The 13,656-nt window shown below is 43.8% G+C and overlaps 2 protein-coding genes across 2 annotated transcripts; both read left to right on the forward strand.

The window, feature by feature from the left end:
- Positions 1-2,930: 2,930 nt before the first annotated feature.
- M421DRAFT_420791 (uncharacterized protein) lies at positions 2,931-4,621 on the forward strand. Its single transcript, XM_033592599.1, has one exon. It carries the CDS (start codon positions 3,013-3,015, stop codon positions 4,462-4,464), a length of 1,452 nt encoding a protein of 483 aa, XP_033448501.1. The 5' UTR covers positions 2,931-3,012; the 3' UTR covers positions 4,465-4,621.
- Positions 4,622-6,302: 1,681 nt separating this feature from the next.
- M421DRAFT_27168 (uncharacterized protein) lies at positions 6,303-9,429 on the forward strand (the record flags this gene model as incomplete). Its single annotated transcript, XM_033588805.1, has 2 exons — positions 6,303-6,518; positions 9,265-9,429. Coding segments are annotated over 2 exons (381 nt in total), but the record flags the coding sequence as incomplete, so codon positions are not given.
- Positions 9,430-13,656: the final 4,227 nt, after the last annotated feature.

The raw sequence follows: 13,656 nt of genomic DNA on the forward strand, positions 1-13,656 counted from the left end.
CTGCATACCCTACTAGTAGTACCTCTACCTAAAATACTATAGTAATCTAAGATGCTAAGTAATATAAACAAGTTTAGGTCTTAATCTAAGCTTATAAGTAACTCCTTCTAACAATTACTAAGTATAGCGCAAGAGGGGTTCTTAAAGCTTATAAAAGGGGCTAAAGAGATGCTATATAAAAATGTCCTTATTAAGGCCTGCGTGCAAGAGCTTAAAGAGTAATTACTAGTAATAACTAAGAGAAAATCGCGTAAGAGAAAGCAGATTCAGCATAGTGGCACACTTAAGTATAGCCTAGCAGCATCGCGGGTAGCTGCTGAGGCGTGTGTAGCAGCTTAGCCATCTAAGAAGACTTGGGGTGGAGGTGGTCAACTAGGAGCTTAGTCAACTGTTTAGCGCTGTGGGAACAACAGCAAGACTGGACACAACGCACGAACGTGCTAGGAGGGTGTGCAGAAACATCTTCTAAATCTGATATAAGCTGTAGTAGTCTGGTTTAGAGTCTAGACTGTTACATAAGCACGCAGTATGCTAGGTCACTGTTTAATAGTAAGTAGTTGTAGTTGCAGTAACTTGTGTTAGTCGTGCCAAGAGAAAATGGCTGGTTCGGTGATATGGCCGGCTCGGTGATAATCTACGTTAAGCTTTTTAGCTTAGCGCCTATACGCCTTCTTTAAAGGGGCAAAACAACCTACATTAAGTGGCTGCAGGAGGTGCAACAAGTGTGAAGGCATGCATAGGGTTACAATCTTGTTATCCTTGCAGTATTGCTAGAATTCTAGGGAATCGTGGCTCTTATAGCTATCAATAACCAGCATCTAATAGGTGCTAATAGTACGCTCCTTTATATGCGCGTCAAAGTGCTTTAACTACTCTAGACTAAGCTTGTTATCAGATAAGAGCGAGCGGCGAGAGGTCGGATCTGCGCAATCGAGCAGGGACCTGTCGCGCAGCCAATCAGCAGTTGCCAGGTCGATTAAGCGAGACCTGGCAACTCCTGATTGGCCCGCACACAGGCGGCCGCGAACAGCGCTAATTCCCCCCCCACTTCAATCCTGTAGCAACCAGCACGACGCCACAGCAGAAAACACCATCGCCACAATCATCAATAAATCATCATACCACCTAAGATCTCGTTAAGCACATACTCTGGCTCACAGTACGAGCATCTGACAAGAGTATTGCGTCTTTTTAGATAGCCTGTAAGGCAAGCTATATATTAGCCTTATTTAGAGGCTTTTTTTTGTTATTACGTTAGGACATTAAAGGTAGAGTGAAGTTTAGCGTAGTCTTGGCAAAAGTGACCGGCTCGCTTGGGTGACTGGCTCGCTTGTGGAGTACGTTAATATAAACACTGTCTTGCAATCACTCTACTACATTGCTTTCTAGAACTAGCTCTTTTAGGCAGAAAATGGCGGCTTACGCCACGCTCTGGCTCACAAGAAGCGCAGGCAAAGTAAGGGCAAGGCAATTGCTCTGTTGCAACACTACAAGTACTAGGGACCTAAGATAATGTGGACTCCTTGCTTATTCTAGGAAGCTAAGGTGCGCATAAGGTAAGTGCTAGAGGAAAAGGACAAAGAAGAGCGTGAAAAGTCTAAGATAAAGGAACTACAGAGGGCTAACAAGCTCTACAATGACAAGATTGCAGAAGAAGCAAAGGTGCAGCGTGCAAGGGATGCAGAAGCGTGGAGGAAGGCGAAGGAGAAAGAGCGCGCAGCTATTAATGCGCGCAAAGAGCAAAGACGTGAGGAAAAGAAGCTTGCAAGGCTTAAAAGACTTATAACTAGCTAACAAAGGCAAGCGCAAGATTACTACAGCTTCTGCAGCAAAAATAGAAGTAGGTGTGTAGTGTTGCGGACGCGCGCTCCCAACACCTACACCAAAGTACAACAGCCATGGCCGCAAAATTGCTCTATGTAAAAGACTGCATACATATCTGTCTTTGAATCACCGGGCAGTGCCTGCTACAATAGGATATCATGTGATCTGAGCCACGTGGTTACAACATGTCATGGCCAGGTTCATGCTCAATCCCCACTTGACATTTAACCGCGTCTCAAACGAGACGTTAGCCTTCCTATATGTAGGAATTGGCGATGCGCGGCATTTCATCCAGACGTTGCAAGCTTTCGTGGAAGGCGAGTTCAAAGCAGGCTTCAAGTATCGCTTCACGATCAATGATGTTAGACGTCGGCAGGATGTTTGCTTCCACCTAATCCTTTGCTGAGTGCAAAGCTGGATGCCATTCTGAAAAGGCGCGAGAAGTCTAAGCGTTCGTATGTGCTCTGCGACCACATCAATTTTGACAGGATGATCAGTCCAACGCTGGTAGATCCTGGCTGCATCAGTCAAGATCACGATCTCTTTGACGTTGGTCATACTCCCTTCGAGCTGGAGCTTCACCTGTATGGCGGCTGCATATGGCCACAGCCCAAGAATGCAAAGACAATCTTCGAATTTGGCAACCACTTCTCCGTGGCAACTGTCAGAGCTTCGGCCCAGATCTGCGAACACTTGGTGGCGGAAGCAATCTCGGGCGACATTACCAGCCTGCTAGAGGGAATCGGACACAAGTTGCTCCCATCAAGAGACTCCAGCTACCCGACAGCATATTCTCATACTCATCTGCGCAACATCCCGTACTAAATACACCACTCACATAGGGTTGACACTAATGCGATGCAGCGATTACATGGATGACAGTGTGTTTACCGGCCTCAACCGGACAGCGCCTTACCTGAACACATCAATTTCTTAGCTTGTCTGATGGAACCTGTGTCGGTTCACGTACGATTATGTCGAGGTGAAGGCAGGGATTACTACGATGAGACTGAAGGCGCTGTGGCCAACGCGTCAACGCGCTAGCTGCTCCTCCAAGTATAATCTCACTTCCGCCTCCGCACCGTTTCACCAATAATAGTATCTTGTGCTCACCAAGGGCACACTCCAGTTCTTCAACTACACGAATCTAAAGCCCACGATCGCTGAACACGTCGAAAACGCAACTCAATGGCGAAAGCGCAAACAAGCGCGGCGCGTCGCGGCCGCCCTGCCAGAAACGCTACGTCAGAGATTCCCGTTGCCGTCATAATCCCTCCTAGTCTTAAGAAGCGCGGTCGTCCAGCAAAGATTGACGCTGTAGCAGTAGCTCCTATTGTGCCGCCGAAGAAGCGCGGCCGTCCCTCAAAAACACAAGCTTATGAGCCCATTGCGCAAATCAATCAGGCCATCAAGCGCGGTCGCCGCTCAGTCGCAACTGCTGAGGAGGCTGTCGCAAAGGCGCCGATTCCCATAAAAAAGCGCGCTGGACGACCTGCGAAAACTGCCGCTGCTGCTGAACTAACTGTCGCGCCTAAGAAGCGCGGCGGCCGTCCTCGCAAGGAGGATGCTGTACATGAAGCTCCAGTTACACTCAAGCGCCGCGGTCGTCCTGCGCTCGACCTCAACCGCGTTGCTGAATCCTCGCGCGTTACAAAGCGCACTTCACCGCGCTCCAAGCTCGCCGCTAGAGCGCCTCCTAAAGTCGCTGCTGCGCCCCGTATCAACCCTAAGATGCGTTCGCGCCTGCGCACACGTGCTGCGCCAGTTCAGAAGAAGACCGTCGTTGAGCCTGTCAAGAAGGCCCGCGGCAGGCCCAAAAAGGTCGAGGTCGAGAAGCCGATCGCACCAAAGAAGGCCGATAGCCGTGGCCGCAAGGCCAGCGTGCCTGCTCCAGTCGCCCCAGCTAAGAAGGTGACCGCACATCCCAAGACCGCTGTTCCCCGCAAGCGTCGCGGCTTCTCATCAGTCGAGGTCCTGGACAAGTTCGCTGCACAGGTGAAGCAGTACATTCTAGACCTCCAAGCTGAGGATACAGCCAATGCTGCCGCCGCTGCCGGCGAGGCTGATGACGAGGGCGAAGATATCGAAATCGAAATCGAGCTTGGCACTGCGGATGCCACTGGCCCCTCTGGCAACATCCAGGCTGAGATCGAGCTTGAAGAAGCCACTCCTGCGCTTGCAGAAGACGAAAAGGAAGATGAGTGCGAGCACATACTCATCGACCCAGGGGAGGTAGCGGAGGCAGCGGCGCTCGACCAGGAGCAGTTTTCTAGGGGCACAGATGGCGTAGCAGAGCTTGCTTCCGAGAGCGACGACTTCGAGGACGAGACCGAGCTCCTATCTGAGACTGCCGTGCTTGCTGAGATCGCAGCTGTGCAGGACGAGCTCGACGTGCAGAACCATATCGAGCAGGATGTCGAGATTGCAGAAGATGCTCAAGCTGGGCTCGAGCGCCAGAGCTCCGCCAGTCACGCCTCGGTTCACTTGTTCGAGGAGATTACTGGGGTGTCTTCGATCCCACAGATGGATGGCTCAAACGAAGTTGAGGCCTTTCACGCTCACGTCGACGAGCACGACCATGTCTTAAACGCCCCTGCGCCAAAGACTGCGAGCGCCGGATCGCTGTTCAGCGGGTTTTAAGGAATCGGTCTATATGTGCGCCCATAACGTTGCGCAGTCCTGATTCTGACCTCACGGCTCTCACGAACTTTTTGGGCTGGCTTGAGCTTGTATGAGCGGCGTTTCTAAACGTTCAGATATGTAGCTCAACATCAATTTATCGCTCATTTTCACTTTATCACATGAAACTTTGTTTTTCTGCATCGCGAAAGGATACTCAGCTATACGTTGCCACAGCGCCATCCTTGTTGCAGTGTTTTCTTTGAAGCATGGAGTCCATATCCACTAACGTGTACCGTGGCCGTGCGCCCGATGAGCCAGTTCAGCCGATGAGCCACCCCAACAAGATATTGACAATAGAAAAATGAAGCTATAGAGCCACACCTAAAAGATGTTATTGCAAGAAATGTTAGTGTATTACTATAACGTAGATTATCACCGAGCCAGCCATATCACCAAACTAGCCACTCTCTCTTAGCACAACTACCTTTTACCCTAATATAATATACCTTAATAACAATAACTTTAGAATACTACTAGAGAAGGTAGAGTTATCCTTACTATCTAGGCCTTCTATACTAGCTAATTTTGTAGTATCTACAGCGCTGCTAGAGCGTTAAATGTACCTTATTAGTAGGTCTCTAATTGCCTTTACAATATTATATTTTAACTAGACATACGTCCTAATTGCTAGAAACTTACTATACTAGAGGAGCAGATAATTTTCTAGTATATACTTAACCTTAATTTATAAGGATTTGTGCCCTAGCTTTATAAGGTAGTAGATATAGCTAATAAGATACTTAGTGTGTGTAGTAAAGAGCCTATTAGTAAACTATAGGCTAGCAGGCTTATAACACGTTTAGATAAGCTTAAAATAGCCTTTTATTAAGCTAAGGATAGACAGAGAATACTATAAGAAGATTTTAAGATAATTAGCACGTAGTTTAAGCTAGTAGAGGGTACTAAAGTTAAGTATAGTATTTATAATAATAACATGCATAACGTGGTTTATCACCAAGCCGCCAGGTATCACCAAACCGCCACCCCTTACCAATTTTGCGACTGTTATGATAATTATTACAATGCCATTACAACACAACACGCAATCACCCTATAACAAAGGTACACTATACCTTGCTATCTAAGCTACAAAAGCTACTGTGCCTAACAGTATAAATTACGTGTCTAAGGCCTTTAGTGTTCCCTAATTAATGTTAAGAGACTAGCACGCAGGAGGGCTTGTATAACGTAATTATAAGGCTAATTTAAAGAAGCTAACAAAGGTAGAAGAGGAGGCAATAGTTAACTGTATACTTAAGCTAGACAGGCAAGGAATAGGCGCAATAAAGACTATGGTGCAAGATATAGCTAATAATCTGCTTACTGCACGTAGTAAAGGACCTGTTAGTAAGCTCTAGGTAAACAGGTTTAACACACGTACCTAATAAATTAAGCTTTAATGTAGCTAACTATATAATTGTTAACAAGCCCTAAATAAAGATACACGCGTTATAACACCCTAGTTTAAGCTAGTTAGGAATACAAAGGAGAAGTATAGAATCCTAGATAGAGATACCTACAACTTTAATAAGACTAGGTTTATAATAGGCATAATTAGGTCTAAGATAGTGTTCACAGGCTTAGAGAAGTAATCTAACCCTAAGAATATCTAGCCTAGCAATTAGGAGTAGGTCACAATTATTATTAGTGTCTGCGCTGCTGGCTAGGCTATCCTACCCTTTATTATCTTCTAAGGCAAGGTCCTAATTACAACCTAGTACCCTAATCTGCCTTGTAATTAGGTAATTATAACTAGCAAGAATAGCTAGACAATAAACAAGCTTAGTCTAGAGTAGTTAAAGCACTTTAACGCGTCTATAAAAGAGCGTACTATTAGCGCCTACTGTCTGCTTATTATTAATAGCTATAAGAGCTATAACTCTGTAGAGTTTAAGGAATACTGCGTAGAACACAAGATTATTACCTTATGTATGCCCCTACACTTATTGCACCTGTTACAGCTACTTAACGTGGCCTGTTTTAGCCCCTTAAAGAGGGCGTACTTAATTAAGGTTAACACCTAGTTACAATACTTAAAGATATAAATTAAGAAAGAGTTCTTCCTTACTAGCTTCTAGACAGCCTATTACAAGGCTATTACAAAAGACAATATCCACAGAGGCTTTAGAGGCGCAGGACTAGTTCCTTTTAACCTAGAGCGAGTGCTATTAAAGCTTGATGTGGTCCTTTGCACGCTAACACCACCACTACTAGAGACTACCCTATAGGAATCTAAAACACTAACTAGCGCAAAGGAGGTTAAGTCACAAATGTTGTATATCTGTAAGCGCATGCGATTGCACAGAGATTCGCCCCTGTCTCCTATTATAAAATTACTTAACTCGCTTGCTAGAGGGGTTGCGCAGATAGACTATGCCAACGTGTTGCAGAGAAGGGAAATAGATAGCATAAAGAAGGCTATTAAGGCTCTAACAGCGCAGTGTGGTTGCAAAAGAAAGTATATCTAGACAGAGGAGGCTCTCACGGTTGGTGAGGTACAGGATATAATAGCTGAGAAGGACAGTGGTGGTGGTGAGGCATCTAAACAGTCTAGGAAGAAGGTGCGCAAAGAGAGGCACTGCAGACGTTGCAGCAAGACTAGCTACAATTTGCGCACCTGCACTGCAGAAATATTAGATGCAGATAATAGCGCTGCTTCTAAAGAGTAATTGTAGCAATTGTAAGTATTAGTGTAGTGTTGTGGTTAAGCGTAATAGTTGTGTAATAGTTAGTAACTCTAAAAAAGTTGGTAAGGGGTGGCGGTTTGGTGATACCTGGCGGCTTGGTGATAAACCACGTTAACTTTAATAAAATTAGGTTCTAGATAAGTGTTGCTTTGTCTTTAAAGGTTGTTACAGGCTTCAAGAGACATGCTTAGCTAGATCTTGTTTAGCTAGGCAATTACAAGTAGGTTACTGTTATCTAGAGCATCTGCGCTGCTAGGTATGCAACCCTACCTTTTATTATCTACAAAGGACGTGTCTACATCTCTGCCTAGTATAAGGAGATAGATATACCCTATAATTAGAAGCTCTTAGTCTCTAAGAATAGTTAGATAAATAATATACTTAGCCTTAAGTAGTTAAAGCACTTTAACACGCATATAAAGACATGTTAGGTAGGGGTGTATAGGCTGCTTATCTTAGACAGCTATAAGAGCTATCTTAACTAGGAGTTTAAGGACTACTACCTAGAGAATAAAATCCTTACTCTCTACATGCTACCTTACTTATTACACATCCTCTAGCTACTTAATATAACGTAGTTCACAAGCGAGCGGTCCAACCCAAGCGAGCGGTCCATCCCAACCATGATAGCCTAATAACTATTTTGCATTACAATGCTATCCTAACACAATATGCAATTAACCTATACTAAAGGGACCTTATAGCTTACTATCTAAGCTATAATTAAAGTTTATAATAAGAGTAAAAGACATGCTATTATAGCCTTTAGCGTACCTTAAACTACTATCTGCTAACAACGCTAAGGAGCCCTCTCTTAACACAATTATAAGCCTAATTTAAAGAAGCTAAGTAAATTAGAGGAGGAGGCCCTTGTACAACGTATACTTGAGCTTGATACAAGAGGAATACCTGCTACAAAGGCTATAGTGCGAGATATGGCCAATAATCTGCTTGCTGAGCGCGGTGGAGAGCCTGTTAGCAAGCACTGGGTAGACAACTTCAAGACGCGTACGCCTGAGATCAAGCTTCGAAGGAGCCGTCCATATGATCGCCAGCGAGCCCTTAACAAAGATGCACGCGTTATAACGCCCTAGTTTAAGCTAGTTGCTAACACAAAGGCTAAGTACAGCATCACAGACAAAGACATGTACAACTTTAACAAGACAGGCTTTATAATAGGGGTTATCTATAGCTAGATAGTCTTTACAGGCTCTAAGAAGCGTAGCACAAAGAGCCTGTAGCTAGGGAACTGTGGTTAGGTCACTAATATATAAGGAGTTAACGCTAAAGGATAGGCTATCCTAGGCTGGCGGAATGGGTATACTCCAACGTCCTTCGTGGGTACCCCCCAAAACTTTGTCAATAATACATGGATTCTAGCGAAATAGGGCTTAAAAGAAAGAGAAAAACTACTTCTATATTTCTGTAGTAGAGGGTTTTGTTATAACTATTAAACTGCACAAGCTAGAGGCTAGAAAAGGTTAAAAAAGGGGGGGTACCTAGTGAGCATACCTATTAATAGGTATACTTTGCTAGGTAGTGTTAATAACTTAGCTAATACTAGGCAGAATGAGCTAATTCTTTTTTTATTAGAAGGCGCAATACTAGGCGCTTCTATTAAATAATAGATTATGTAAGCGTATCTCTGCTAGTTAAGAAGCTATAAGCCAAAACGTAAAAAGGCATACCCTACCCATCCGCCAGCCTAGGCTATCCTACCCTTCCTTATCTTCCCTAGCAAGGTCCTTATTACCTTATAGTTTTATAATCTACCTTAGGATTAGGTAATTAAATTTGTCCTAACAGCTAGATGTTAAACAAGCTTAGTATTGCCTAGCTAAAGCAGTTTAATACCTATATAAAAGACTAGAAGGTAGGTGCACACAGGCTGCTGATTGTGGACAGCTATAAGAGCTACAGCGTACATAAGTTATACAAACACTGTAAGGAAGAGAAGATTATTATTCTCTGTATGCCTGCTTACTTGTTGCACCTGCTACAGCCAGTTAACGTAGGTTGCTTTTCGCCTTTAAAGTGGGCATATAGTGATAAGATCAGTAGCTTAGCATAGTACAGCTCTAAGCAGATTAAGAAGGAGGCTTTCCTACCAGCCTTTAAAGCAGCTTTTAAGAGGTTAATTACAAAGGAGAACATCTGTGTAGGCTTTAGGGGCGCTAGACTAGTTCTACACAACCTAGAGGTGGTGATATTAAAGCTTAATATAGTCCTTTGTACGCTAACTCTACTAAAGCTAGAGGACACCCTATATAAATTAAAAACTCTAAGCAACCCCTGTAAGATAGAGGCTTAGTTAACGCTGGTTTGTGAGCGTGTACAACTGCACAGTGATTCCCTAGTTTCTCCTCTGCTTAGAGCAGTTGAGCAGCTAAACAAGGGCATTGCATAGATAGGGCATGATAGCGTGTTAATGCAACAGGAAATAGCAGGGCTTCGCAAGGCAGTAGAGATAGCAATAGAGGTTAGAGGTTGAAAGAGGAAGTATATTCAGGCAGCAGAGAGTCTCACGGTAGGTGAGGTAGCTGATTTAATAGCTAAAAGGGAGGGTAGTGGGCAGCAGGGGGGCAGAGAGCCTGCAAAGAAGGTGCGCACACAGAGGTGTTGCGGATGTTGTAGAGAGACTAGCCACAACGCTTGCACCTGTGCAGTTAAAATTATAGATGCATCTAATAGCAACAAGTCTAAATAGTATCTCTATTACCTACAAATTGCAGTAAGTGGTGGTGGTGTTGCAGCATATGCATTGCAATCATCTTAACTCTGTTAGGTGGTCCACTTGCTTGGGTTGGACCGCTCGCTTGTGAACTACGTTAGTCTATTTCTTGCTATTAAAGTGTAAGTATTCCTAACATGTTTAAGACTTAGTATACTTACACATCTTCTATATTAATAAGGAAGGCTTCCTACTAGCCTTTAGGGATATATTCCTTAATATATTTATAAAGGTTAACTACTAACGTACCCCACGGGCGAGCGAGCCACTTTTGCCAAGCCCCTACCAAAGTACCCTTTCTATACCAATGTCTCAACAACAACCTATTATTAACGCGTCTTAAGAAGCTCAGGTACAGCTTGCGCTTCAAGCTCTTAAACAAGACGCGAATCTCTCCCAGCGACGCGCTGCAGCTATCTATAAAGTGCCTTGAAGCACGCTAAGCCATCAACACACTAGACGACCTTTACAAGGCAATACTCTGCCTAACTTACAAGGATTAGATAATAACAAGGAGAGGGTAATTGTTAAGCACATACTTGAGCTAGACGCGCGAGGATTTGGCCCCTAGCTTGCAGATGTGGCTGCTATGGCCAATTCTCTGCGCGCTGAGCGCAATCTGGGCCCTATTGGCGTAAACTGGCCTAGTATGTTTGTTAAGCGTCAACTAGAGCTTAAAGTAAAGTTTAATTGCAAGTATAACTACAAGCAAGCCCTCTGTGATGATTTAGGGGTTGTATAGGGCTAGTTTAGCCTGGTAGCCAACATTAAAGCCAAGTATAGCATCTAGGATAACAATACCTACAACTTTAATAAGACAGGCTTTATAATAGGCTAGATCTCCTTAGGAGCAGTTGTTACAGCTTTAGAGAGACTAGGAAGGCTAAAAACAGTCTAGCCAGGCAACTAGGAGTAGACAACAGTTATACAGGGCATTAATACAAAAGGATAGGCTATTCTACCCTTTATTATCTTTAAGGCACGCCACTACCTCTCTAGCTAGTATAAGGAGGAAGACCTGCCCTAGGATTAGGTTATTAGAGTCTCTAGTAATAGCTAGACTACTAATAAGCTTAGTCTTAAGTAGTTAAAGCACTTTAACGCACATACAAAGGGGCAAACTGTTAGTACCTACTAACTGCTGGTTATTAATAGCTATAAGAGCCACAACTTGCTCTAATTCTAGCAATACTGCAAGGATAACAAGATTGTTACTATATGTATGCCTCTGCACTTATTACACCTCCTACAGCCACTTAATGTGGGTTGTTTTGCCCCTTTAAAGCTAGCGTATAGGCGCTAAGCCAAAATGCTTATACGTAACTAGATTACCTACCTTACAAAGACTAAGTTCCTCCTATGCTTTAAAGCAGCCTACAATGTGGTGTTTACTCCTAGCAACATCTAAGGAGGGTTCTAAGGTGCTAGATTAGTCCCCTTTAACCTAGAATAGGTTATTTTAACCCTTAATATAAAGCTACAAACTCTATCACTACAACTCCCTACTAACAGCAAGCCCTAGCAGTCGCAAACCCCTAGCAATACCCTAGAATTTAGGTTGCAATTAACTCTAATTTAAGAGAAGTATAAGAAGTAGCAGGGTAGCTTACTAGACTCTGTTCTAAGCGCGCTTAAGCACTACGCAAAGGGGGGAGCAATTTTATCCCACAAGCTAGTTTTAGCCTAACAGGAAATTAGCACGCTTTAAGCAGCTAATAAGGCTGCTACGCAACAAAAATCACACAAAAGAAAGCAGGTTTAGAAGGAAGGGACCCTAATAGTTAGAGATAGGCAGCGACTAGCAGCTCTAAAGGAGTTTAGGGCGCGTGGTGATGGGAAGAAGCCAAAGAAGCGGGTGCGCGCTTAAGAGGGTGAGCCAACCTAAAGGCGCTGCAGAAGGTGCAATCAGACTAGCCACAACGCGCGAACATGCAAGATTGATGTAGAAGTAGTCTCTGAGTGATATTATATGCCGTAGTCTGCCACAGAGTGCCATAGTGTGGTGTTTTAGGCCATAATAGGTCAGGTTTTGGTGGGGGCTTGGCAAAAGTGGCTCGCTCGCCCGTTGGCTCGCTCGCCCGTGGGGTACGTTAAATAGCCTTTAAGGTATTAGGGCTTATTCCTACTAATACATAGGTTGTATTAGATTGCCTTAAAGTGTAGCTACATACCCTACTAGTAGTACCTCTACCTAAAACACTGTAGTAATCTAAGACGCTAAGCAATTTATATAAGTTTAGGTCTTAATCTAAGCTTATAAGTAACTCCTTCTAATAATTACTAAGTATAGTATAAGAAGGGTTCTTAAAGCTTATAAAAGGGGCTAAAGAGAAACTATATAAAAATGTCCTTATTAAGGCCTACATACAAGAGCTTAAAGAGTAATTAGTAGTAATTGTAGTAGTCTGGCCAAAGGCCAATAAAGGATATCTACTTCCTAACAACTTTTGCTAAAAAGCATACAAAAGTTAACTAACGTATTCCACCACCCAACAGCTCAAACCACCCAACAGCTCAAAATGTCTTGGCATAACAAACACCCTCTTTATTGCAACATGCCTTAACTACATAACGCGTTACTATATAAACACAAAGGTAGAGTTAACCTTGCCCTTAAAGCTCTTTATTTAAAACAATTTAAAAGCTAGAGAGCAGCTGCACGCGCTTTTAATGTTAAACAACACATTCTCTCTACACACGTTAGAGGAGCCCTATTTATCCTTAAACAAGCACCTAACAGCTAAAAACTTACACTTATAGAAGAGCAAATAATTGTCTAATATATCCTTAACCTAGATTCGCGAGGATTCGCGCCCTAGCTGTGCGAGGTAGCAGATATGGCTGATAAAGTGTTGGGTGTACGCGGTGGGCAGCCAGTTGGCAAGCACTGGGCTGAGCGCTTTGTAACACGCTCAGCTGAGCTTAAGATGGCCTTCAATTGAGCTAAAGATAGGCAGAGGATACTGCAGGAGGATCTAGAGACAATTGGCGCGTGGTTTAAGCTGGTAGAGGACACTAGAGCCAAGTACAGCGTACACAACTACAACGTGCACAACTTTAACAAGACTAGCTTCTAGATAGGTGTTATTAGCTTAATAAAGGTTGTTACAGGCGCAGAGAGGCGTACTTAGCCTAAGCTTGTTCAGCCAGGTAATCGCGAGTAGGTAACAGTTATCTAGAGCGTCTGCGCTGCTAGATCTTGTACCCTACCTTTTATTATCTACAAAGGACGCGTTTACATCTCTACCTAGTACAAGGAGGCAGATATACTGCGCAATTAGAAGCTCTTAGTCTCTTAGAACAGCTAGACAAACAATGCGCTTAGTCTAGAGTAGTTAAAGCACTTTAACGCGCATACAAAGGCAGGCTAGGTAGGGGGCGTACAGGCTGCTTATTTTAGACGGCTATAAGAGCTACCTTAACTAGGATTTTAAGGACTACTGCCTTAAATATAAGATCCTCACCCTCTACATGCCACCTTACTTGTTGTATATCCTCTAGCTACTTAATATAGTCTACTTCTTGCTATTAAAGTGTAAGTACTCTTAGTGTGTACAAGACTTAACGTAATCGGCCATTGAGTCGGCCAGGCAATTGAGCCGGCCACCTTATGCAGCCACCCACCTTGACACGCAGATAACTCAACACCACAACGTCGTGCTGTGGCTCACAGTACGTCAAATTAATCCACTCTGTCTACAGTATCTTGCTTACATGTGCGCTTATTGTGCC

Source organism: Didymella exigua (assembly GCF_010094145.1).
Source record: "Didymella exigua CBS 183.55 unplaced genomic scaffold M421scaffold_14, whole genome shotgun sequence".
NCBI lineage: Eukaryota > Fungi > Ascomycota > Dothideomycetes > Pleosporales > Didymellaceae > Didymella > Didymella exigua.